Source organism: Carcharhinus amblyrhynchos, chromosome 14 (genome assembly GCF_965287045.1).
Source record: "Carcharhinus amblyrhynchos chromosome 14, sCarAmb.v2.hapA, whole genome shotgun sequence".
Taxonomy (NCBI): domain Eukaryota; kingdom Metazoa; phylum Chordata; class Chondrichthyes; order Carcharhiniformes; family Carcharhinidae; genus Carcharhinus; species Carcharhinus amblyrhynchos.
The window spans coordinates 57,656,873-57,682,117 of NC_137337.1; the positions used below are offsets into that span (position 1 = coordinate 57,656,873).

General features: G+C 39.4%; 1 protein-coding gene across 7 annotated transcripts in view; it reads right to left on the minus strand.

The window, feature by feature from the left end:
- The window catches only part of ttbk2a (tau tubulin kinase 2a), a 264,660-nt gene that overhangs the window by 82,839 nt on the left and 156,576 nt on the right, over nt 1-25,245 (minus strand). For all 7 annotated transcript variants that reach the window (XM_080202945.1, XM_080202938.1, XM_080202939.1 and 4 more), the window contains one exon: nt 8,024-8,089. In XM_080202945.1, coding sequence (XP_080059071.1) covers nt 8,024-8,089 — 66 coding nt within the window. The remainder of the gene's footprint in view (nt 1-8,023; nt 8,090-25,245) is intronic.

Genomic DNA, 25,245 nt, shown 5'->3' on the forward strand with positions numbered 1-25,245 from the left:
AATTAACATTGGGGACAGTTAAACAATGTAATTAAAACAAATATCTAATTTATAACTCTTATTTTTATTTATTTAAAAAGTTGCAGAGGTTATGACAGGGATAAAATTAGTCAGCAACCAGCAAGTACATGATATTCTTTCCCTTGATTACTTCAGTATTTTAACCACTTCACCCAAATTTGCTGTACGACTGAATCTTAATTCTGCATTTTCATTCAAGACAACACCTTACATATAGCATACTTAATGCAATAAAACAATGCAAAGCCCTTCTTCACTGAAATACTGCAGAACAAAATATGACACTGAGCCACATAAGGAGACAGTAAGTCAGATGACCAAAAGCTCGGCCAAGGAAGTAGGTTTTAACCTGCGCCTTGAGGAGGAAAGCAAGATGGAGAGGCAGAGAGGTGTAGGGGAGCTAGCCTGGAGTACAGACCTTTGACAACTGAAGACACAGCTACCAAGAATGATTAAAATCAGGGATGCTCAAAAGATCAGAATTCGAGGAGCATAATACTTAAGCAGTTGCAAATGTAACAGCAGATGGAAGATAATAGGCCATCCATAAACATGTATGAATTTTCCCTCAGGTCTAATAAATATTATTAATGGCATTGAGGTTAGATCTGAAAGGTTATTAAAAATGATTGGCATAGTTGTGAAACATATCAATCTTAAAGTGTTAGTCAATGTTCTGAAACACAAGATGCAAGCTGTTCACACTATCAAAATTGGGTCATTCAGCAAATTCAAAACATAGTATACAAGTAGTTTTAAGGACTCACCAAAGGCTCACTGAGTAAATGGAAGAATATATGGTTGCAAGCAAAAAGGTGACATGTTTGGTCCCTGGTCTCAGTAAGGCTGAGAGCATTACAATTATTTGCAGGGAAAGAATTATCAGCCAAGAATTCCACTCCTGATCTGAAATATTCTGCTGTTAGTAAACTTGTAATAATAATTTGCTGTGATGTTTTCTTAGCATTGAATAACCTATTATTAGTGGCTGCTTTGATTGATACGCAATTGTGCAGGTACTTTGGCATAGTTCCATGGACATGCAAGAACTTGTCTATTCCCTTTAGGAGAGGAAGCACAAGAACAGAACAAAAAACAGAAAACAGACTTTTCATTTATGGACAAAAGTCAGTGTTCCTCTTCTTCACAAGGATGCACATGATGGCGATAAGTTTTATTTTTTATGATCCTAGCCTCATTTCAGGCTGTAAAAGAAACAATCAATATATTCAAGGCAAAAACCCACTACACCTAACAAATATTTTGTTAATATATAGACACACAATTTTAATGGGAGCATAAGAGAGTGACAAACAAGATGCCTGTGCAGAGATCTTTGAAAGTGGCAGGACAGGTTAGCAAAGTAGCTAATAAAGCACATGGGGTCCTACATAAGAACATAAGAAATAGGAGCAGGAGTAGGCCATCTAGCCCTTCGAGCCTGCCCCGCCATTCAATAAGATCATGGCTGATCTGTCGTGGCTCAGTTCCACCTTCCCGCCCTCTCCCCATAACCCTTAATCCCCTTGCTTATCAAAAACCCATCAACCCGCGTCTTAAAAATATATAGCGAGGCAGCCTCCACCACTTCAACGGGCAGAGAATTCCAGAGATTCACCACCCTTTGAGTGAAGAAGTTCCTCCTCAACTCCGTTCTAAACCGCCCCCCCTTTATCTTGAGGCTGTGCCCCCTAGTCCTACTGTCCTTTCTGAGCGGGAAGAGTCTCTCCACCTCTATCCTATCCATCCCATTCATCATCTTATACGTCTCAATGAGATCGCCCCTCATTCTTCTAAACTCTAATGAGTACAAGCCTAGTTTACTCAGCCTCTCCTCATAGCTCAACCCCCTCAACTCCGGTATCAGCCTAGTAAACCTCCTCTGCACTCCCTCCAAGGCCAAAATATCCTTGCGTAAGTACGGCGACCAAAACTGCACACAGCACTCCAGCTGCGGCCTCACCAATGCCCTACACAGCTGCAGAAAGACCTCCCTACTTTTATGTTCAATCCCCCTCGCTATGAAGGCCAGCATCCCATTAGCCTTCCTGACCACCTGCTGCACCTGCAGGCTGGGTTTTTGCGACTCATGCACAAGGAGCCCGAGGTCCCTCTGCACCGTCGCCTGCTGCAGTTTTTCGCCACGTAAGTAATAGTCCTTCCTACCATTATTCCTACCAAAGTGGACCACCTCGCACTTGCCAACATTAAATTCCATTTGCCAGTTCCTGGCCCATTCGCCCAGCCTATCTAGCTCCTTCTGCAGACTCTCCACACCCTCCGCGCAATTTGCCGTTCCACCAATCTTGGTGTCATCAGCAAATTTCAACACCATACACTCGGTTCCCTCCTCCAGATCATCTATATAAATGGTAAATAGCTGAGGCCCCAGCACCGACCCCTGGGGCACTCCACTAGTCACCAACTGCCAATCCGAATAGCACCCATTAACCCCCACTCTCTGCCTCCTATTTGACAACCAATCCTCTATCCACGCTAACACCCTACCCCCAACTCCATGCCCCCTGACCTTCTGCAATAACCTCTTGTGAGGTACCTTGTCAAACGCCTTCTGAAAATCAAGAAAGGCCACATCCACCGGCTCTCCTCTATCCACCGCCCTAGACACATCCTCATAGAACTCCAATAAATTTGTCAGACACGACTTCCCCTTAATGAAGTCCTGAGTTTCACAAATAGAGGTAGACAGTATAACAGTAAGGATGTAATGTTAAACCTACAGAAAATGAGTTTGACCCTAGTTGAAGTACTAGGCACCATATTTTAGGGAGTATATGAAGGTTTTTAAAGAGATGAACCAGAATGGGTCTCGGGATTAGGGTTTATCACTATGTAGATTGATTGGAGAAGCTAGTCGAGCAGATGAATAAATGGAGGCTTGATCAATGTATTTTAAAACACGAACAGTTTAGATAGATTAAATAAAAAGAGAATCTGTTTCTAGTGATTGAAAGGTCAGCAATGAGGGGACACAAATTTAAAGTGATTGGAAAAAGAGAAAGGTGACAAGGAAAAGCCTTTTTTGAAAAAAACAAGCAGTTTGGATTTCAAATACACTGCTTGGTGGATACAGATTCAAATGCACTGTTTGGTAATTAATTGAACAACACTTGAAAGAGAAAATAATTACAGGGATATGAGGAAAGAGTGCAGCAGTGGAACTAACGAGATTGCTGCCTGAAAGAAAAACTCAACTGGCTAAATAGCCTTCTGTAAATTAATTAAATAAATGTCCTGTAAATTCCCAATCCCCATTAATGATTAAGTACCAAAATCCTTACAGAAGTCTTCTTTATACATATTACAATAATCAGTATAAACATGTATATATAAGATGGAGAGGAATAAGACATGTGTGAGAAATCAAAACACATTCAATCTTTGATTAGATAAATCCACAAAGCAACGTTTGAAGGTTTGTGACATACAAACAAAATATTGTGAATGCTCTTCTTCTCCCTGAGAGTTTGATTATGAAGTACATGAAGGAATACTAGGAGTGTCTAATACTGAATGGTAGAGGGTAACAGAAAGTAAACAAAGGCTGACTATAGAATTTATCCTTCAAATTACTAGGATAAAGTTGGCACATGTTCCAATCATGAATACACAAGGTCTATACTTCAACAACATACCACTGAGTTATTCTACTTGGTATAATGGAAGAAACTTGACATCAGCTATATTTCAATCCGTACCATAAAAAAAGGATGCAGGTCTAACACTTCTAAAATCGTCAACAAATATTCGTAGCTCTCTGGGAGATTTTGTGAATCATCCTTAAAAATCTCATTAGCAGAATTCAAGTTAAAAATTATGGACATATTCCTGTCAATCAATTGAGCTAATAACTTGGAGCTCATTTAAATTCTTGGCTTCCGGCCTCTTCGCACAATACATTTTACACATCAGTAAGTAATTACTGGCATCAGCAAATAGTCTTAACAGTTACTGCCAGAAAGAGGAAGAGCTTCCCATATCAGTGCATCTAAAATGCTTGAATTTTAAAATATTGAATTATCTAATGGGAACCAACTGAATAGAATTTTGGAGTAGAAATGAAATTAATTATTAATTATCAATTTGAGAGCATTAATGAAGATTTTTATGGTGCAGGAGAGATAGGAGTATAAAAGTGTCCACATGAACATGGTTATATGTTAAGTATAATGTGATTTGATTTCCAAGTATTTCCTCTCTTTTGTCCAAAGTGATACCAAACATGGCATTGAATAAACAATTTAGTGCAATAGTTTCCATCATCTGACAGCACTGTTGATCTGTTGCTTTTGTTAAAAACATTCATCTGCTCATGTAAAGCCAATGTTTGTTGAACACAATTATTCACTGGATAAAAGACCAGAGAATGACTGTGCACCCTCTGAGAAAATTAATTTTTAATTTTATGGAAAGCATTAAGATCACTGTAACAGGGTCTAGCTAAACAACCTCCATCATCAACACCTTGGTTGAGGTTAAGGGTTGTGGGGGAGCAGCCACCAATCTTCAGAAACTTAAATGAATCAGTCATATCGAGGTTGCGGCTACAACAGCAAAACACAGGCTAATGAGATTGTGATTAATGAAATCCCTCAAAGTCTCACTGTCAATGACAAGACTCAATATGGTGTTGTATTGATGTAAAATTCAAAGTGATTCAGGAACATTCTTGCTGGAAGGGGACCTGCTTAACCTGACTCACCTATACTATGACTTCAGTCCCATGCCAATGTGGTTTACTCCTAACTGGCCTCTGATATCAGCCTTGCCAATAACACCCACATCCCAAAAAGGAATTAACCTGGTTAGGAATATAATGCAATAATTACCATTGAAAGAATGCACTCCAACAACACTTAATAAACTCCACACTATTCAGAGCAGGATAGTTGTGTGATCGGCAACAACAGTAAAAAGTCTGACAACACCAGGTTTAAGTCCAACTGATTTATTTGATAGTAAACTCACTAGCTTTCGAGGGGTTTCCCTCTTCTTCAGGTAAAAGAGGGAAACCCCTCGAAAGCTAGTGAGTTTACTATCAAATAAATCGGTTGGACTTAAACCTGGTGTTGTCAGACTTTTTACTGTGTTTACCCCAGTCCAACGCCGGCATATCCACATCATGATCAGCAATAATAAATTGCATTTATTTGCACCTTTCATGCAGAATTTGTTTCAACATATAACATAAATGTCAGTGCGGCTGACATTTAATGCCCTCTGAAATTTCCTGGTAAACCACATAGCAGTTTGATGCAACAGCAGAAAAGTCAAAGAAGAATAAAACTACACAGGCCACCTGGCATCGACCTAGGCACCAGAAACAACAAAGATACACCAACACTGCAAAGTCCTCCTTACTGACATCTGGGGACATGCCAAAATTGGAAGAGCTGTTTCACAGACTAATTATGCAACAGCCTGACAGTCACACTTAACGAATCATACCTTCCAGTCAGTGCATCCTCTCACACTATCCCCAGGTTTGCCATTGTTATGGCACAGAGGTTAATCCCCCTTTACCTCGTGCTGTAATCTGCTACGTTTGGGAAGGCGTTAACTGTTCTTAATTAATGTTTAGAGGTTCAACAACATAAAGGCGTGTCACTCGCTTTAAGTGAATACTTAACAAGGTATTTTGTTTAAATAACCAGAAACTTTAAATAAACAAGTAACATATTAACTAAGGTATGGTTTGACTGAAATGCTTTTCAAATAATATGAGGAATATTCATTACCAAAACAGTAACAACAGAATTTTAGTCGCTCTCAAAGAAAATATACAACCAGGTTTGATAGTGTTCAGAAGTTTGGAATCCTTCGGTAGTTGTCTACTGTCTGTAAGCGCCACCAAATTTAGTACCTTTCGCCGGTTAGAGGGAGATTTATCTCAAGACCTATCTGAAACTGGCAGAGTTAAGAGCTAAGTGCTCCAGCTAATCTAACTACCCTTAAATGCTTCAGGTGTTCTAGTCTTGCTTCTAGTTGAACTCCTGGCTCAACCACTGGTGGAACTGAACTCAAGGCAGTTGAGTCCCTTTTTATAACCCTAATTACCTATCAACATTCCTGTAGAGTAGCCTGAAGTTGACAACAATAGCAAATTCAAATCTGATAGGGTCCCTTTAGCAAAGTGTCTTCTTTAAACTCTTAGGTTAACAAAATGCACAAGTCTGTTACCAAGTCAATCCTGATGCTTGGTCCTTTTGAAACAAATGTTGCAATCTGGAGTCTGTGTACTCTGAATTTTAGCACAGAACTCAGTAACAGCTTTTAAAGGGACCACACACAGTTTTCTTACCCTCTAGCATTTTTACAATTTTCATACCTTTATAAACATTCTTTATATCTTTACCAACTCAACTTCACAACACCATGTCCCATCATCAAGGCAGACCCACCAAAGATGTACAGTGGAATACAGTTGGAAGGGAGTTATCCTGGGAGCCCTTATATCTCATGGCATCAGGTCAAACATGGCCATGGAAACCTCCAATTGATTACCACCTACTGTTCTTGCTTAAAATTAGTGTTCCTACATGTTAAACATCCCTTAGAAGTAGTACTGAATGGGCTCTGGGTGAAAGACTTCAATGTCCGTCACCATTCAGAACAAATCCAATTCAGCCAATTACTGTCTCATCAATCTACTTACATGCATCAACAAAGTGATGCAAAGCATCAAAATGGCACTTGTTCAGCAGCCACTCAATCAGTTTGCATTTTGCCAGGCTACGGCTGTAGAACACATTACAACTTTGCTCCAAACATGGATAAAGGATTTTCATTTCAGAGCTGAAGTGAGACTGACACGGGGAGAGGTCTGGGCATGTTGCCCCCCACGTCTCATCATCAGCAACCACCTCCTCCCCCTCCACCCCACCCCATGTCTCGTCCCAGCCCTCCTTCCAGCCCTGTCAACTCCAATGCCCACCCCCAACCAAAGTGCTCTTTACAGAATTGGTCACCCCAATTAGGACATGGAATTGAACAGGTAAAGTTGTCACTGGCTGCAATTTTGCCACGAAGAAAGTTAAAAGATAAAAATCCTGATCCTTTGTCCCTTTACCATCAGGTCAGACTACCTGAAGGCACTGGGAACATGGCTTGGAGAGGCTGGGGTGCATGCCAAAAAACAGGAGGAGCGTATTGCCAAGGTGATGTAGAAACTGGGAATGTGGGAGCAACACTCTCTCTCCATTTTGGGCAAGAACTTGGTCATCAGGTGTGAAGTATTTTGGTGTAGCTACAGATGGTGCAGGTGTGGTCCATACCCCACCTCTGTGCTGCAGTGGTCACCTGATCCATCTTCTATTTCAGCTGGAGGTTTACCCTGAGCAGCTCCATGACACAGGACTCTGTGCTCTTTGGGCTGTTCCCAGAGACAGATGCCAAGGCAAACATCAGCTGCTGCTGGAGGACCATCAATTTGATGAGATGCTCTTTGGTCCACCTGAAACTTGCTTCCAGTGCAAAGAGTTGTCTTCAATTGAGTTTTGCAGGTTGCAATAGTTCAAAGGTCTGGGATTACACACTCAAGAACACACAAGCTTGAGGCAGCTACTACCAAGGCACAATGGTGAAATGGTAATGTTTAAGACCTTTCAGCCTTACAACACTGAAACGTTGGTAACCATGCAGAACTCTTCAGAGCTTGACGGTTTATAGTAAATGCACAGGGTTGAAGCACCTCAGAGTGCAACAAGACCTATGTAAATAATTTGAACATCACTGCACTTTGTAATTAACATTTTGAAATGTTTGTAATGTTCTCTTTATTGTATTGAAGCATCCCAAAGTGAAACATGATCAATGTAGAAAATGCGAGTATCAGTGGATTTTCCTGTTATGACAATTTGAAATGTTTTGCAATGTCCCATATATATATTTTATGATAAGAAATGTTTTTATAAAATAAAGTACTCCATGATATTGTTGAGTTGATGTTCTGCATGGATTTCAACAAGACATTTTTACATACCCGGTTTTTATGTGCATTGATTGATGCATAGCGCACTGTACCTCTGAAGCCTGCTACCACTCGAGGCTGAAACAAAATCAAGAAAAACAGAATTAATCAGTTTTTATATTTTATGGAAATTAAGAGGAAAAATAAAACAAACATGCAGCGCTTCATCAAATTCTGCAATACAGCTAATCCACCACTAAACTAAGCAGTTATCCTGCAATAAAGCAAAAAGCAAAACCAGCAAGGATTTTTTTGTCAGCCCACAAACAGTTGACAATTAATTACTTTTTGTTTAGTTAATCCAAACAAAAGCAAATTGTCTATTTATACTGTGTGAATTGTTTAAGTAGTAACTCAGTCATATTTCTGCAATTAAAATTTTATAAGTCAGGTAGAGACAGAAGTCTTTTAAGGGATGTTCAAAGTCTAATTGCCTCACAATTCTCAATCTTTCCAAAAGCTTGCTGAGGTTCTCTGTGGTGAACTATCTGCAATGACATAATCCAGCATTCAATTCAAATTTCTATCATTGTATAGAAAACTGATCTTATTTTTACAACACTGACTAATGGAATTTAAAACACCAATTGGTACGTGTTTTAAGTCGGTCTGCCTCGTGTCCAACGAGGGGCATACACGCGATGGGTCGTACTGGGGCTGCTCTTGGTTGTTTGAGATTGGCCTAGTGCTTCATGTCGTTAGTGTGTGCCTAAACTGGACCAGATACTGGGCAAGACGACAGCTCAGTGACTATCGCTGATTGCTGTGCAGACACATGGATTTGGGCCGGCGTCTGTGGGAGTTTGCGCATTCTCCCCGTGCTTGCATGGGTTTTCTCCGGGTGCTCCGGTTTCCTCCCACACCCCAAAGATGTGCTGTTAGGCTGATTGGCAGGAATAAATTGTCCCTAAATCAGATTCCCTCAATCTGGATGGCCATAAAACATTAGACAGGGGTCGTGGGTGGAGAGGGAGACTGGTGGTGTTGAGATGGCAGCGCGGGCTCGTTGGGCCAAAGGGCCTGTTTCCCGGGCTGATTTTGTTCTTTGTTCTATAGCATTTTTATAGTAGTAAAGTAGTATCCCATACCACATCAAAGAAGGGTTTCCGAACAAAAGTTGACACTTAAGGCACATAAGGAAATATTAGAACAGAAAACCAAAAGCCTAATTGGTCAAAGGAACAGGTTTTAAAGAATGCCTTAAAGGAGAAAAGAGAGATAGAATGACAGAGGTTTAAGGAGGGAATTTCAGAGCTTAGTGTTTTAGCAGCTGATTGCATAGCCACCAATGATGGACTAATTAAAACTGGGGACACTCAAAATGCCACAATTGAAAATGCAAATACCTCGGTAGATTATAGGGTTGAAGGAGATTACAGCGATTTGGAGGGTGCAAAGCCGTGAAGGAATTTGAAAAAATGACTCAGATTTTTAAAATCAAGGTGTTACTTCACTGAGAGCCAATATAGGTCAATAAACTTGGGGTGATGGGTGAATAGGTTTGGTGCAAATTAGAATGCGAGCTGAAAAAAATGGAAGTTCATCTACGTAATTGTCATCTAACATTTATAACTTGGCCAATCCCTACACTTCAGCAGGCCGATCAGATATTCTAATAATGGGGTAAGCAGACATTTCAAATTGCAGGATGAGCTGTTACTTCCATCTGCAGCACTTTCACAAGCGGCGTGGTGAAAATGGAAAATCAGAATTTAAGAACAGCTTAATTACCATTAAAAATCAAGTGTTGAGAAACATATCTCAGTGAAAACTTAAAACATCTTCAATGCTTTACTAGCGAACAAAAGTCTTTCGCAAGTTCTGAACAATATTACGGGGAAATTGAGTTTACAATATTGAGCAAATGGGATAATTGCTATTCCAATTGGCTCTAATGCACAGTGACTCAACTGAATGAAATTTGTTTTGTTGTACAATTTTAATCAACATTCAGGTGAATGAAATTTTTCAAAAGATTACACAAAATCAAAAATGCACAGTATATTGAAATCTCACAATAAAACATCAATTTCTGTTTGTAATTATGCAATCTTCATACATTCCCCTTCCTTCCAGTAACACGTTGATTATAGTTCGGCATCCTCTTTAATAGACTAGTAAATATGGCAGAGTTAGTTTTGTTCTTGAAGGCTTGTTCTTGCAATGTCAGTAGTTAAAAGGTTGGAAGATATTAATCAAAGCACTTAGGGATACTTCCCAGTTCATAGAGTGACAGGGTACAGTTTAGCTGAAACGCTTTTTTTGAAATTGATACAACAATCAAGTACAAAAACTACATCCCTAACATCCATCAGTCTGTGGAAATAAAGCAAATTAGAAGCTAGCTAGGATAAAAGACAAATAGAAATCAAAGTCTTTAGCGACGTTAAGACAGAAAAAACATTAGCAAAAAAAAAAGCTGGAAAATCTCAGCAGGTCTGACAGCCTTTGTGGAGGCAGAAAAAAAAGCTCTGACAAAGAGTCATCCAGACTTGAAATGTTAGCTCTGTTCTCACTTCACAGATGCCGTAAGACCTGCTGAGATTTCCCAGTATTTTCTGCTTTTGTTTCAGATTCTAGCACCCACAATAGTTTGCTTTCATAAGAGTATCAAGAGATCCATCTCCCTGCACTGGGTGTACCTGAAGGCTTTGGGCTCAAACCTGGCCATTAGAAACATCTGTAATTGAACATGAGCTCTGTGTCCAAAGGACATAAAACATTTGATTTTTTAAAAACTCCCAAGTCTTTTGTACCTCCTTAACTTTGTCCATTTTCTGTCAATATCCTGAACTATAATTTTCTTCACTCTCTCAGACAAAAGAATCAAAGGTATACAACAGACCATTGCATTTGCACTGGTCAAAGACAAGCCACCTAACTATGCTAATTCCATTTTCCAGCAATTGGCCGTGTATGCTCTGACAATGCAAGTGCACATCTAAATACTTCTTTAATGATCTGAGGATCTCTGCCTCCACCACCCTTTCAGGCAATGAATTCCAGACTGGTTGAAGTTTTTCCTCACATCCTCTCTAAACCTCCTGCCCCTTACTTGAATTCTATGTATCCTTGCCACAGATCTTTCCAGCTCGAGAAAAAGTTTCTTCTTGCCTACTCGATCTATGTCCCTCTCAATTTTATACATCTCAATCATGCACCACCATTACTAAAATTCTGCAGCCCAGGCAACACCCTGGTAAATCTCCTCTGCAAATGCTAATACATTCTCCCTATAATGTGGATTCCAGGATGTACACAATGCTTTTAAAATAAACTTTATCATATTTTCTAAGCTATGTCCCATCAGATTGCAAGATGGATTCATATTGGTATAAGCAGTCACTGATTGGCTAAACGAATGCTTTTTGGAGATTTTTAAGAAGCTGATGTGGCCGCAGTAACATATGATTTATCTGAAGAGTTTACAACAATATGCTTGATCCAAGCCTAGCTGAGGTCACTCACTGCTGTGAAGGATTATTTGTATTGAGTTAACTATTAAAAATTCAGTATATATTGCAATAAATTGAAACCACTTTCTAAAAACTGAAAATATTTTTGTAGCACATGCTACAAAGCATGCCTGACATCATTCTTCTAACAGTGCGTAGTGATAGGACAATTTTTTGTTCAGCTCAATTTTAGGGATGCATTCTCACAGAGAACATGAGAAACAACAGGAGGATAAGGCTATACTGCCCCTCAAGTCTCCTCCACCATTCAATAGGGTCTGAAGGAGCTTCAATATCAACTCTTCTTCCCTACCTTATCCCCTTATCAGTTGATTCCCTTAGTGATAAATAAGGAATTGAAGGAACGAATAAAGCTCACCATGTCACAAAAGGGCAAAGTTATACTGTTCAGATGAAAAATATGCAATGTTAGCCAACAAGCCCTTTCTCTCCACAGACCAAGTATAATCTGTAGACTGTACCTAGACACAGTTTTCTTGGTCTCTCAAAGAACTGTTTGACACACACATCCTTTCCCCTGGCTGTCACTAATATGCGTTCAAGAAAAATAAGTTAAAAGATTCTGAAGATTGGAAGAAAGAAGTAGAGACTTTAAAATATACAACAAGTTGATGTTTAGCCACAAAGCCTTCTCACAAATGGCTATTCCCCAACTACAATCAATTCTAGCTGCAGCAACAAAATTAATGGATGCAACAGAAAATTAGAACATTTTCTAGTACCAAAATGCCTTGCTTCATTAGCATAATAAATGTTAAATGTTTAAATGTTGATTGTCTCCATTGACTCGTGGGTGAATGCATTGCCTGGCGTGATGTAACTGTCATGGATCTCAGGTAGACCCAATCTCTGTTCACTGTTTTGTAGATCAAGTTTATGGGCTTCCACTGTGTGGTAAAATAATTGCATCTGGCATCACTGTATTATGGCCAGAATCACAAGTGTTGTTGGAAAGGATGATGTAGGGGAGGAAAGTAGGATGGAAAATAAATGACTTGTGCAGTGTCCTCTTTGTATTCAGAGTTCAATGGCTGGCACTTTGCACCATAATTAGTTTCAAACACCTGCTGCATGCAAATTGGAAGATAGGTTTGAAATCACATTTAACGCACTAATGTACAGCATAAATAATCTGCCCCCCATCTCTGCAGTGATTTCAAGAAATCTATGAACCAAAATTGCAACTTCCCACAGACAGAAATGTATTTTATAGCATTGATACAACATAAGGAATTGGTTCGCAGCCTTAAAAAAAAGTCTTTTTAGCATGAATGACCATTAACGTATTTAAAAATTTCATAGGAGTGCCAATACAAGGGGACACTTGACTAAGGTTCAAGGCAAGAGATACTGGGGGCGGGATGTGAGGAATGACTTCTTTGTGCAGCAAGTGGGTAATAACCTGGAACTTTTCTCAGATGGTGGAAACAGAGACAATGATTTCAAAAGGAAATTAGATAGGAATCCCAGTGTTGCAGGGAAAGCAGGAGAATGGGACAGACTAGTTTTCTTTACAAAGACAATGGACCGATTTGCTTCCTTGTGTACTGTAATGACCCCATGACTGTATGTCAGCAATGCAGTTTATGACTTCATACCACTCACCTCTGCTCTAGTTTTGTGATTAACATGAAAAAATGTTGAGCAAAGGGGAGCAACATTTAACCACAATTTCAAAACTGAGGCTAGTTTAATTAACAGCTAATTCCAGGCTGGTTTAACAGTAACTATTTCAGCTGTGTAACCCCGGTGAACAAACTCTGTCAGATCATAAACAGTGTATTCATATTTGAATTAGCAGTAATGGTCAGCATTAATCCCAACGGCATAGGTTCATCAACAGTGAAACATCAAAGCTTCCAATCTTAATCTCTGAGTGGGTGAGTTGGGTTTTTGGTAGCTCAAAGCTAAATTTAGAATCTCATTATTCCTCTCTATCAGTGTAAGAATATGTTCAACAAAATAAGAAATGATTAATTTTGATTGTGCTTTTTAACCTTTAACATCTACTCTTTCTTGCTGCTATGTAGCAAAATGTCAAAGTTTGTCTGATACAAATTTTGCGAAGCACCTTGGAATATTTTATCACATTTTAGGTACTACTTAAATGCAAGTTGTTATAAAATGGAGAATACTTCTTAAAATAAAAGTGTGAATTTGTCAGTGGATTAGAAGGAGTTTCTTCCCAAAGAAATTAACTCCTCAAATAGCAGTAATCAGCAAGCCACAAATTGACAATCCACTGGCAAGCAGATTGGAGAGATTAATCCCCAGTGAATGGGGGAAATCTCAGTTTCAGTCTCCTGAACAGATCCTTACTTCCCTCTGTATCCTCAGATGCATCTTACTCAGTCCTGATGAGTTATCAACTTCTTTGTACAGTCAGCCTAATATGTCCCCTTCATTAATTTTAAACCCATCAAATATCTCAAATACTGCCTGTTGCACCATGACTTGGTAGCATCTTCTTGCAAAGTACTTTGGTACCCCAGCAATGCCCCCTGCATCCATGCATAAATCCCCCTAATTAGCTCTATTTTTAACCAACATTTTACCATTTATCTGCCAATAGAAGACTTTCCAATTCCCTTTTCATGTTAGCTGCCAGTCTCTTCTTATACATCCTCTCTGCTTCTTGTATCTGTTTTTCCGAATTCCTCTTGAATCTTCCATATTGAGTCTGATTCTTATTTGTACTTTTTACTTGTCACGTACATCCTTTTTCTGCTACATTTCACTATATATCTCTTGTCATTTAGGAAGCTCTGGATTTGTTTACTTTCCCCCTTGAGGGAATATATCTCAACTGTACTCAAACTATCTCCTCTTTAAAGGCAGTCCATTGCTTTGTTACAATTTTGCCTCCTATCCTTTGATTCCAACTTATCTAGACCAGATCCATTCTTACCCCATGAAGTTTGCCATTCCTCAATTAATTAATATGTTATTAATCTCAATCAGTTAGCCAACAAATATGGAGAAATGAAAAATTCAACACTGGTGCTGTGAGTTGCTCTTCCGATATTGAATCAGAGCATGGATAGATCACTGGGGGGAGTTGGGGGGGGTGTATTCATAGACATCTTCAACCTCTCTTTACAACAATCTGAGGTCCCTATCTGCTTTAAGACAATGACTGTATTCACGGTATCCAAGAAAAGCCAAGCAGCTTGCCTTAATGACTATCGGTCAGTGGCTCTGACATCCATCATTATGAAGTGCTTCAAAAGATTAATCATGGCACGAATCAATTCCAGCCTCCCGGACTACCTGGATCCACTACAATTTGCTTACCACTGCAACAGGTGCACAGCAGACGCCATCTCCTTGGCCTACACTCAACCTTGGAACATCTAGATAACAAAGACAAACTCTGTGGTTTGGGTTTCAGCTCCTCCCTCTGTGACTGGATCCTGAACTTCCTAACTCACAGACCACAATTAGTAAGGATAGACAACAACACCTCCTCCACGATCATCCTCAACACTGGTGCCCCACAAGGCTGTGTTCTCAACCCCCTACTATGCTCCTTATACACCTATGACTGTGTGGCCAAATTATCCTCCAATTTGGTTTTCAAGTTTGTTGATGACAGCCCCGTAGTGGGTCAGATCTCAAACAATGGCGAGATAGAGAATCTGGTGAACTGGTGTGGCAACAATAATCTCTTCTTCAATGTTAACAAAATGAAGGAGATTGTCATCAACTTCAGGAAACGTAAATGAGAACACATCCCTGTCTACATCAATGGGGATGAAGTAGGAAGGGGTGAGAGCTTCAAGTTTTTAGGTGTCCAGATCACCAACAACCTGTCCTGGTCCCTCTATGCTGACACTATAGTTAAGAAAGCCCACCAATGCCCCTACTTTCTCAGAACACTAAGGAAATTTGGCATGTCAGCTACAACTCTCACCAACTTTTACAGAAGGACCATAGAAAGCACTTTTTCAGTTGTATCACAGCTTGTAATAGCTCCTGCTCTGCCCATGACGGCAAAAAACAAAAAAGGTCGTGAATGTAGACCAATTCATCACGCAAACCAGCCTCCCATTCATGTCTACACTTCCCGCTGCCTTGCAAAGCAGCCGGCATAATTAAGGAGCCCTCGCATCCTAGACATTCTCTCTTCCACCTTCTTCCATTGGGAAAATGATACAAAAGTCTGAGGTCACATATCAACCAACTCAAGAACAGCTTCTTCCCTGCTACTATACTTTTGAATTGGACGTATCTTGCATTAAGCTGATCCTTCTCTACATCCTAGCTATGGCTGTAACACTACATTTTGCACACTCTTGTTTCCTTCTAATGAATTGTATGCTTTGTCTGCATAGCATACAAGAAACAATATTTTTCACTGTATGCATATGACAATAATAAATCAAATCAAATCAAATGGGATGGCCTTCAGTGGAAACACATGGGACCAGTATATTGGCAAGTCATAGAGGGTATTAAACCAAACAATTGCAGGGGGTGGGGGTTGGGGGATGTCATTCGAGGGGAAATTTGGAAAGTTAAAGAGAAAGGACAGGGCAGCAATGCAGGTAATGATAACCAGAGTACAACAGGAAGGGCCAAGAGTGTATAAACATAACAGTGCACCACCAAATAAGGTCAGAGTTGGGAAAATTAGTAAAAAGACAGAATTAAAGGCTCTTTGTGGAATGTACACTGAAACAAGTGTTTTAAACTTAAATAAAGGAAACTACAACAGTATAATGTCAGGTTTGGCTACAATGGAATGGGAAAATACGCTAAAAGGTAGACAGTAGAAAAGCAATGGCAGACATTTCAGGAATTTTTTTTTATTCTCAAAAAAAAGCTTTACAAAAAGAATGCACCATTTGTGGCTTGTTTAGCAAGTTAAGGATGGTATAAAATTAAAAAAAGATACACAATTCTCCAAAGACTGAAAAAGTTTTAGAAACCAGCAAAGGATGACTAAATAAATAAGAGACAGAAATTGGAATATAGGAGAAAACTGGTAGGAAATACATAAACAGACAGTAGATGTTTCTAAATTATATTTAAAAAGTGTAGTGTGACACTAGGGAATTAATATTTGGAATAAGAAAATGGTAGAGACTTTGAACAAGTACTTTGTATCAGTATTCGCATTAGAAAACACAAAAAGCACTGCAAGTTTAGTACAACAACAATGGACAAAAAGGGAGAGAAAAACTTAAAACAATCACTAGGAGAAAAAAAGTATTAAGAAAAATAATGCGACTAAAAGCTGACAAATGCCCTGGGTCTGATGGACTGTATCCTAGGATCTTAAAGGAAATTGCCGCAGAGACTGTAATCTTCAAAAATCTCCAGGTCATGGAAAGATCCCAGCAGGTTGGAAAGTCACAAAGATAACATCATTATTCAAGAAAGTAGGGAGACAATTGACAAGTTTGTCTCACATTTGTCATGGGTAAATAGTGGGATCCATTATGAAAGTAGGTAGAAGTAGAATATTTAGAAAATCATAATATAGGCTGCAGGGTTCTGTGAAACAGAAATCATGTTTGACAAACATATTAGCGTTCCTGAGGATGTAAGAAGCAGGGCGGAACCAGTAAATGTAGTATATTGCAATAACCCAACATATTCGATAAGGTGCCACATAAAAGGTTAGAGAGTCATTGAGGTTTAGAGCATGGAAACAGGCCCTTTGGCCCAACTTATCCATGCTACCTTTTTTTTAAGGCCAATAAGCTAATACCAATTCCTGTGTTTGGCCTATATCTCTCTGTACCCAGCTTACCTGTGTAACAGTCTAAATGTTTTTTAAAAGACAAAATTATATCGTTTCTACCAGCACTTCTGGCAGTTTGCTCCAGACACTCGTGACCCTCTGAGAAAAAATTGCCCCTCTGGACCTTTTTGTATCTCTTCCCTCTCACCTTAAATCTAAGGCCTCTGGTTTTAGATTCCCCTTGATTTTGATTTAGTTTATTATTGTCACATGTATTAGCATACAGTGAAAAGTATTTTTTCTTGCATTCTATTCAGACAAAGCATATCATTTATAGAGAAGGAAATGAGGAAGTGCAGAATGCAGTGCCACAGCCAAACCTTTGGGAAAAGATGTTGACTAAGTAGCTGATCTATACCCCTCATTATTTGATAGACCTCTTTAAGATCATCCCCAAGACTCCTATGCTCCAGCCTCTCCCTATAACTCAACCCATCAGGTCCCAATGGCATCCTAGTAAGTTTTTACTGTTGAAGAGCTCAAGGTGTTAGGGTGAAGTATATTAACAATGATAGAAGATTGGCTAACCAATAGGAAAGAGAGAGTCTTTCAAGTTGGCAGACTGTAACTAGTGGTACGTCACAGGGGTCAGTGCTGGAGCCTCAACTATTTACAACATAGATCACTTGTTTGGATGTAGAGGCTAACTGTGTTATAATAAAATTCACTGATGATACAAAGATAAACAGGAAAGCCAGTTGTTTAGTGGATACAAACAGTCTGCAAAGGGATATAAATGAGATAAGCAAGCGCAAAAAATATTAGCAGATGGAGTACAATGTGAGAAAATATGGGTTATCTACTGTGACAGGAAGAACAGAAAAACTATATTTTTTAAATGGAGAGAGACTGTGGATTGCTGCAGTATAGAGGGATCCGGGCATCTTTGCACATGAATCACAAAGTCAGCATGCAAGTAAGTAGGAAGGCAAGTGGAATGCTGCTCTTTATTGTAAGAGTAGGGAAGTCTTGCTGCATTGGTGTGATCACACTTTCAGTACTGTGCACACTTTGATCTCCTTACTTTAAGAAGGGTATACTTGTATTAGAAGCAGTTCAGAGAAAGCTGATTCCAGGGATGAAGAGGTTGTCGTGAGTTAAGGTTGAGTAGTGTGAGTCAATACTCATTGGAGTTCAAAAGAATGCAAGATGATCTTATTCAATTGTACAAGATTCTGGAAGGGTTTGAGAAGCTAGATGCTGAGAGGATATTTTCTCTAGCGGGGGAATCAAGAACTAAAATTTAAAATGGATCTTCCATTTAAAATGGAGATGAGGAGAATTTCTTCTTAGAGGGTCTTCAGTGTTTGGAATTCTCTTCCTCAAAGACCTGTGCAAGTTGGAACCTTGAATATATTCAAGGCCGAGATAGACAAATTTCTGGTTGACCAGGAGTCAAGTGTTATGGGAGAAGGAGAAGAATTTCGAGTTAAGCCACAATCAAATCAGCCATGATCTTATATCACATTGTGAAGTAGGCTTGAGGGGATGAATAGCCTACTCCTGCTCCTATTTCTTATGATCTTTTTAAAAAGCTTTCTTTTGCATCTAATTGTGCTATAGCCAAAGAGATGAAAACATTGGCTATTGATGATGATCGTATGCTTTAGTTCCATGACTAGTTAAATGACTATAAAAACATTGACGTACAGTTGTCAAAATATTACATTAGAAACAAATTCTTCATGCAATTTTGAGGAACCAATTAAATATACAAAAAGAGTGGAAGATTTCAACTCGCATTGCATTAATTATGAGCACCGATTCTGTTTCCTGCTATCTACACTCAATTAATTTTGAAGATCATTTTTGCTTGCTTGTCATGTATTTTTATCAAGTCGACTGGGATACACAACATCAGTGACAGGCATTTAGAACTTGATTATATAGGGCAGGATAAAAGGGAGAGAAATAAAGGACGTCAAGTTGAAAGTGAAGTACAACAGAATGTGTAATAAAATATCTTACAAGTGAGATAAACTATATTCTGTAAGTTTATGGCTAATGGTTGGAACAGTACATACAATTGGAATACTTCCTCAGCCTCACAAAGATAATATTTCTCAGGCCTAAAGAAACATTAGGAAACAAATGCATGAGGGATAGCTGGGGTAAAACAATCCTGTCAACTGACACGATCAGCACTTACATCATTATACACTGCTATCTCCAAGAAATATCAAAACTACATAACCACAAATACTGCAGGACACTCTGACTGGTGTACATAAAAGATGACTACTGCAGCATTTGACAATGTGTTATATTTGACAGCTGCATTAGTCCATCCTCAAAATATTTCCAACAAGCACCCTTCCAGAATTGTGAAACAAATACTTTAGTCACAGATCTATAACAGAAAGTGTGAACGATCACCATGCATACACTGCTGAAAGAAATGCAAATAGCACAATAGTGAAGGGATTGTAACAAACAACAGAGACTGGCATCCCAAATACTTACATCTCCTAAAATACATTCGAGGTTAAATAATCCCAAATTAGATAGGTCAATTTCTGTACAGCATTACTAAGGATAAAAAACAATTCACCTTCAGTATGTTCAGAGGAATCTACTTATAAGTTATTGGCATCACAGGAAAGCATTCAGTAAATAAGCACTTTATATCCTAGATTAGGATAAATTTTGCAAGGTTCCTTTGTGGGAAGAAAAGCACGTATAGGAAAGCTAACGATGCTTGCTCTAATCAAGTCACATCACTCCCATTTACCTGAATACTTTTTCTGCCACACAACTGATGAGAAAGAGTACAGGAAAGACTTGACAACCTGGTGAATTGGTGAGATGACAATAATCTCTCCCTCAACGGCAGCAAAACAAAAGAGACAGCCATCAACTTCAAAAAGTTGTAGTGGAGGACATGCCCCTGTCTATATCAACAGGGATGAAGAGGAAATGGCCAAGAGCTTCAAGTTTCTAGCTGTCAAGATCACCAACCTGTCCTGGTCCCCCATGCTCATACTACAGTTAAAAACACCCACCAACGTCTCTATTATCTCAGGAGACTCAGCACGCCTGCAACGACTCATCAACTTTTACAGATGCACTATAGAGTACCTCCTTTCTGGTTGATTCACAGCTTGGTACGGCTCCTGCTCTGACCAAGATTGCAAGATACAAAGGGTGTGAAAGTAGCCAAGTCCATTGTGCAAACTAGCCTCCCATCCATTTTTACTCCATCTACACTTCCCGCTGCTTTGGAAAAGCAGCACCAAGCTAGGACCCCATGCACCCTGGACATGCTCTCATCCATCTTCTTCCATCAAGAAAGAGGTACAAAGTCTGAAGTCACATACCAACTGACTCAAGGGAGGCAATGGCCTTGTAGTATTGTCGCTAGACTGTTAATCCAGATACTCAGCTAATGTTCTGGGGACCCGGGTTTGAGTCCCAACATGGCAAAGAGTGGAATTTTTGTTATAAAAAAAAAATCTGGAATTAAGAATCTACTGATGACCACGAAAACATTGATTGCTGGAAAAACCCATCTGGTTAACTCATGTCCTTTAGGGAAGGATATCTGCCGTCCTTAGCTAGTCTAAACTGCATGAAACTCCAGAGCCGCAGCAATGTGAATGACTCTCAACTGCCCTCTAAGGACAACTTGGGATGGGCAATAAATGTTGGCCAACTAGCAACATTCATGTCCCACAAATGAATAAAAAAACGTTTTTTCCCTGCTGTCATCAGACTTTTGAATGGACCTACTTTATACTAAGTTCATCTTTCTCTACATCCTAGCTATGACTGTAACGGAACATTCTGCACCTTCTCCTTTCGAGACAGTATGGTGGGACAGTGCTGCCTCGGCGCCAGGGATCTCAGTTCAATTCCTGGCTTGGATCACTGTCTGTGCAAAGTCTGCATGTTTCCTCCCACAGTGCAAAAGACTTGCTGATTAGGTGCACTAGTCATGCTAAGTTCTCCCACGGTTTACCCGAACAGGCGCCAGAGTGTGGCAACTTGGGGATTTTCACAGTAACTTCATTGCAGTGTTAATGTAACCCTATTTGTGACACAAATAATTCAATTCCCCTCCTCCTCTATATATGCTATGAATGGTGTGCTTTGTTTGTATAGCATGCAAGAAACACTACTTTTCACTGTATCCCAATACATGTGACAATAATAAATCAAATCAATCATGAGTATTATTTAAAGCTATAAGGGGCAAAGAAAGTGATCCATGGATCAGAGGAGTTCCAGTTGAAGAGCTGATGTGGAGGCTAATACAATGATTGAATGGTTTCCTGCTATGCTGAAGAGTTGAAGATTTTGTCAACCTAAAATTGGTTTCACCGTTATGCTATATCACATGCACCCTCTCCCAAAAACGCAATCCTCCACATTTGGTTACGCACTGTGTTTTTGCCAGAGGATATCGTCTAACTCATTCTGGAATTCTTTGAATGGCTGCATTACAGTGCCTTTGACAGGTATTATACAATGACAGATCACATGCATGGTGCTACAACTGATTGAAATAACTTCTAATTATAACACTGAGACTAGTTCTATCTAAATATGAAATTTGTTAGTTCGGTGAATGTGTTGGGTTCCAGTTTGCTACAAATAACTGTAGAATCATAGAATCTCTACTTGCAGAATCACAGAATCCCTACAGTACAGGAGGTGGTAATTTGGCCCATTGAGTCTGTACCAACCACAGTCTCATCCAGGCTCTATTCTTGTAACCCCACACATTTACTCTGCTAATCCCCTTGACACTAGGGTTAGTTTAGCATGGCCAATCAACCTAACCTGCATATCTTTCAGAGTGTGGGAGGAAATCAGAGAATTCAGAGGAATCCCATGCAGACATGGAGAGAATGTGCAAACTCCACACAGACAGTGACCCGAGGCCAGAATTGAACCCAGGTCCCTGGCTCTGAGGCAGTAGAGCTAACCACTGTGTTGTCCATTTGGCCCATCAAGTCTGTACCAACCACAATCCCACCCAGGTCCTATCTTTGTAACCCCACATAATCCCCCTGGCACTAAGGGGCAATCCCACCCAGATCTGTTCCCCATAACCCCAAATATTTATCTCATTAATTCCGCTAACCTACACATCTTCAGACACTAAGGGACAATTTTGCATGGCCAACCCACCTAACTTGCACATCTTTGGACTATAAGGATACAAATGCAATTCAGAATTTCTTTCCACTGAACAGTTAAGCAATTTTACTTGCCCAGGATGACAGAGATAAATACTGTGGTTTCAAAGAGATGTTATGATAATATGTTATAATACATTAGTCAGGCCACATATGGACTTCCTGTATTTGCTGGAAAGTACAACATGAAATCAGGCCCAAAGTGTTTATCCTCCATAAGAGTAGTCCAAATTTCACTTGAAAGAAACACACACAGAGATGCACAGAAAATAGAGAGTAGGCCAATTATCTCTTCGAGCCTATTTCACCATTTATTTTGACCATGGCTGATCTCTATATTCAATACCCTGGTCCCACCTTCCCATTATATCCCTTGATCCCTTTCAGCCCAAGAGTTATATCTGATTCTTTCTTGAAATCACACAACATCTTTTTGTGGTAGTGAATTCTACAGATTCACCACTCTGAAGAAATTTATCCTCACCTTAGTCCTAAACAGTATACCCCTTATCCTCAAACTATGACTCCTATTTCTGGATGCCCCACTATCAGGAACATTCTTTCTGAATCTACCCTGTCTAATCCAATGAGAATTTTATAAGTTTCTGTTACTCTTCTAAACTCCAACGAGCAAAATCCAATCAACTTATTAGCTCCTTACATAACAGTCCTGTCATTCCAGGAATCAGCCTGATAAACCTTCACCATAGGGTGGACAGTGATAGCCTTTTTCCTCGGATGGAGAAAGCTAGCACTAGGGGGCATGGCTTTAAATTAAGGGGGGGTAGTTATAGGACGGATGTCAGGGGTAGGTTCTTTACCCAGAGGGTGGTGAGGGATTGGAATGCCCTGCCTATGTTCTATGTTCTATACTTCCTTTATAGCAAGAATATTCTTCCTCAGATAAGGACACCAAAACTACACACAATACTCCAGGTGGGGCCTCACCAATGCCCTATACAATTGCAGTAAAACATTTGTATTCCTATACTCAAGTCCTCTTGCTTTAAAGACCAATATGTCATTTGCCTTCTTTACTGCCTGCTGTACTTGCGCACTTACTTTCTGTGACTGATACATGAGGACACCAAGATCTTGCTGACTATCCAGTCACAATTTACACCCAATCAAATAATAATCTGCTTTCCTATTTTTGCTATCAAAATGGGTAACCTCACATTTATTGACATTATACTGCATCTGCCACTTAGTCTGTCCAAATAACGCCAAAGCATCTCTGCATCCTCCTCCCACTCAACTTTGTATCATCTGCAAATTTGAAGATAATACATTTAGTTTCCTCTTCCAACTCATTAATATAAATGGACAGTTGGGGATGTGACATAGACCCATGGTATCCAACTTGTCACTGCCTGCCAATTGAAATAAGACCAATTTATTCCAAGTCTTTGCTTCTTGTCTGCTAACCAGTTTTCTGTTCATCTCAAGAAACTACCCAGATTCCAATTCATTTTAACTTTACATAGTAATTTGCTATGTGAGACCTTGTTAAATGTATTCTGAAAGTCTAAATAAAATACATCCACTGATTCTCCCTGCTCAACCCTACAAGCTATATCTGCAAAGAATTCCAGTAGATTTGTGACGTATGACTTCCCCTTTGTGAATCCATGCTGACTTTGTCTAATTATATCACTGCTTTTCAAATACTGTACTATGAAATCACTGATAAAGGACTATAGTAACTTCCCTACTACCAACATTAGGCTGACTGATCTAAATAGGTCCAGTGTCCAAATAATTTTGGAAAATAACGACCAATGGATCTACTCTAGGGTCACTTCCTTAAATATTCTGGGATGAAGATTATCAGGCCATGGAGATTTATTTGCTTTCCTTCCCATTAATTTCCTCCAAACCATTCCTGCACTGATTTCCTCCAGCTCCTCCCTAATACATGTTTCTCTCAGAACTTTAGGTACATTATTCACATCTTTCTTTGTGAAAACAGAAGCAAAATACGAATTTAACTCCTCAACCATTTCTTTGTTCCTTATTACAAATGCCCCTGTTTCTGACTAAGTCGTCGACGTTCATTTTTGTCAATCTTTTTCTCTTTACACACCTATAGGAACTATTACAGACAGTTTTTATGTTCTCTGCTAGCTTACTTTCGTACACAGTTTCCCCTTCTTAATTGATCCCTTGGTCTCCCTTTGCTGAATTTTAAACTGTTCCCAATCCTCTGATCTATTGCTTTTTCTTGCCAATTTTTCTTCTTTGAATATAATACTATCTCTAATTTCCCTTCTAAGTCATGGTTTGCTCTCAGTTTCCACTCTTCTGCCAAATAGGAATAATCAACTTTTGGAGTTCACCTATTCGTTCCTTAAATGCCTGCCTGTCCATTGTCCTTCCTTTCAGTAATGTTTTCCAGTCCATCATAGCCAACTCATGCTTCATACCATAATAGTTACCTTTATTGAGATTCAGGATTCTGGAGTCAGCATCAATTTAGCTGTGGAAGTTAAAATGTTCAGACTGCAGTTTCATAGTTTGAAAGTTAAATTGTGTGGATGTCAAAGCATTCAAATTAAAAAAATTATGCCTTCCCTGCACAGCAGTGCTAAATGTTTATCAGCTTACTGACCTTCAAAAGAAGTCAGTCTCTGCTATTTCTTCACAGGCCCCTGTAACACTTTCCTTTTTCGGCCTTCACCAGAGGGTGAACAAGACCAGAATTTTTTCCAAGACAAACAAAAAGGCAAGAAATGAGATTATGCTATGCAAATGAAGGATTAGCAGAAGTCAATTTTTTAAATGAATGAAAATGGGTGAAAGGCCAGGATTTAATTGGCAAATATGCATGTCAATGAAAGATGTGAAAAATCTCTTGTTCCTGATTTG